Genomic DNA, 2,676 nt, shown 5'->3' with positions numbered 1-2,676 from the left:
TATAAAACGTATAGCTAACAAATAGTTTGTCACAGCGCAAATGTGTCTTTTACACACTAGTTTTTATGCGTGAGCATTATGTATATATCTGTTACGTATCATTTTAGGCAAATGGGAATAATGGTGCGACGCAATTATACGGCACTGTTCCACGACATCATCCATATTCTGAGTCTGTTGTGTCTGAAGTACAAGATGTACAGTCTCAAATGAGTAAACAATATAGTGATGGTGTTGCAAATAGTTTATCATATGGGTCTGTAAACGAAAGTTATGACAATGAAGCTCCTTATAATGATTACGTAAATTATCGGCATTCTGGTAAAGGTAAACCAGAGGAAATGTTATCGGTTACAAGTGGATCTCAATCAAGTGATTATCCTATTATTCAACATGGTCAAAACGATCGTAAAGGTAGACATCCTTCTGAGATATCAAATTCCATAAATGAACGTAGACCTAATTCTCCTATATATGCAAATACTAAAACACATCGTCATAAGAAGCATCATGATGAATCATCAACTAATACTGTCCAACAAAAAGATAATTACTCTTATGGTCCGAATACGAGAATAAGCAATTTGTCATCTAGTCATAAACCTCCAGTAGGTGGTGTGCCAGTATTCGGAGGTGTGATGCTTCCTAAAAGCCACCATAATCAGGAAGCAGATAGACTGAAACGATCCGATCAACTGCGCCCTTTGAATTCCCCTCATTTTAAAAAGAAACAGCAATATCATTCAGAAGAGAACGATGATGAACAAACTGTAACGCTTACTGAAGACAAGGTTGATCACAATCAATACAAATCCAGTTCTAAACATCGAAAACAATTACAAACAGATAATTACAGTGCTGTATCTAATCATAATAGATCTAGACATTCCGGACGATCAGTGAGTTAGAGTAAAAGCAGTGTTCGTTCTTATTCGTGCATGACACAATATATTTTTGCTTTAATGGTAATAATAATGCTAGTTTACACAGTTCATTACAATTATGTTACTTTTTCTAATTTATTGGTTTGTTAATTCATTGGATAAATCGAGACCGGGTAAATGTCTAAACTCAGGAGTATTGGTTATGTAATTCAGGCTTATTTCCAGACCTATTATATCCCCTGGGCATACTTACCTAGTCCTGCTTGATCCCTTCTATACTTGCATTTTCACCACGCAAGTTCTATATAAGATATAAGCCTCATTTTAGTCGTATGATCTGTTTTGATGATGGTTAAAGTGAATCAAGAATATATCTTCTAGTTTGTTAAGAATAATTTGATGTTGGCAGTTTTTCGAACCTCATATAACTGAAAAATTTAAACTGGTATTAATGTAAGCTGATTATTTTTTTCTCTGAAGAAGCAACTTACTCTAGGTTGTGAAGAGTCAGAAATTTCATTGTTACTCATTAGGACTAAAAATATATCATTATTTCTGTTATTAACAATCTTCCAGATGCTCATTTTTCCCTCATCAATCCAAGCCTTATTAATAATACTTACAATTGACGGTACTTCTTACTAATGCAAAGTGATAAAATACTAAAACCATTATGTGCTTTATCATAACTCTTTAATCGTATATAAAATTTAAATGCATCATAAAGTTAAATAGTGTCAGTACATTTTTTTATTTCGATTTCCAATGCTGTCAACAATAAGCAAGTTGATGTAAGCTTTAAGCAGAAGCAGTTATTCAGTATTTCATAGTTTTTTAATAGCTACCAAACTGATTCATCATGCATGTTCTCTTATAGTGATCGTTGATTTAATCCATTTAGATATTTTTTACTTTGTGTGTTCTATATGGCATCAGCGAGTTTGTTTCTAACTAATACAAACATCATTTAGCTATTTCGTTTCTTAAGAATCAAGCGTATACTTAGTGTATCTAGACGAATCTAACTCGCAGTATTACAATTTGCAAATCTCTAAAATATGACTCTTGCTTTTGGATCCACTGATAACTGCAAGAAATAAGAAAGCGTCTGTTTGTGGTTCAGGAAACGAACTCATTTCTTGTGATATTTAATTCTTGCTTACATCACCCTGAATAAGATTACGAGCATGATATTATGAGGTAATTTTTACGGTTAGAAATAGAAAACATCGGAATAAATGATTAATTTAGTTATTGTTCTTTTAAGATGTCGGTATTTTGGGATTATGCATTGTCAGTGTATTTTTTTAATATATATTTTAGCATCGAAGACAATCAGGAAACGTAGAAGGCATGTTATAATTTGAAGAACACCCATCATGTAACAAACTTTATTATCTGGCTTCTTGACCAATTAATTGGTCGTCGTTTTCTATTATTATACATACTCAGCATGGGGCTTCCATTTTTTTGCTTACATATTTGATCCTTTCCAGTTTTTATGTTATGTGATTATTAACACTTTTATATTTTATCCTCTGTGATTTAAACAATTATTCAGACAATATTCAAGACTTGTTCGCACCTATCCATCCATACGTAGTATGCACACGCACAATAAGTCTTACTTATTGTACCACCTACTATACACTTATTGTCTTTTACACATTATTTTACGCTCATTATGATTACAGTGTTTTTCTTTTTAAATATTTTTTGTCTCATTCCATTTTTTTATTACGTTAGCGTTGGTGATTTACTCATGCGTACATATCATTCTTATGTATGGAAA

General features: G+C 32.3%; 1 protein-coding gene across 1 annotated transcript; it reads left to right on the top strand.

Moving 5' to 3' along the window:
- Window positions 1-209: 209 nt before the first annotated feature.
- Window positions 210-2,251, top strand: Smp_155470 (hypothetical protein; the record flags this gene model as incomplete). The annotated part of the gene is made up of 2 exons (XM_018789314.1): window positions 210-899; window positions 2,216-2,251. 2 exons carry the CDS (start codon window positions 210-212, stop codon window positions 2,249-2,251), a joined length of 726 nt encoding a protein of 241 aa, XP_018654770.1.
- Window positions 2,252-2,676: the final 425 nt, after the last annotated feature.

Source organism: Schistosoma mansoni, chromosome W (assembly GCF_000237925.1).
Source record: "Schistosoma mansoni strain Puerto Rico chromosome W, complete genome".
NCBI classification, from domain to species: domain Eukaryota; kingdom Metazoa; phylum Platyhelminthes; class Trematoda; order Strigeidida; family Schistosomatidae; genus Schistosoma; species Schistosoma mansoni.
Note: the sequence above shows the minus strand (reverse complement) of the source record. Positions and strands in the feature narration are given on the sequence as shown.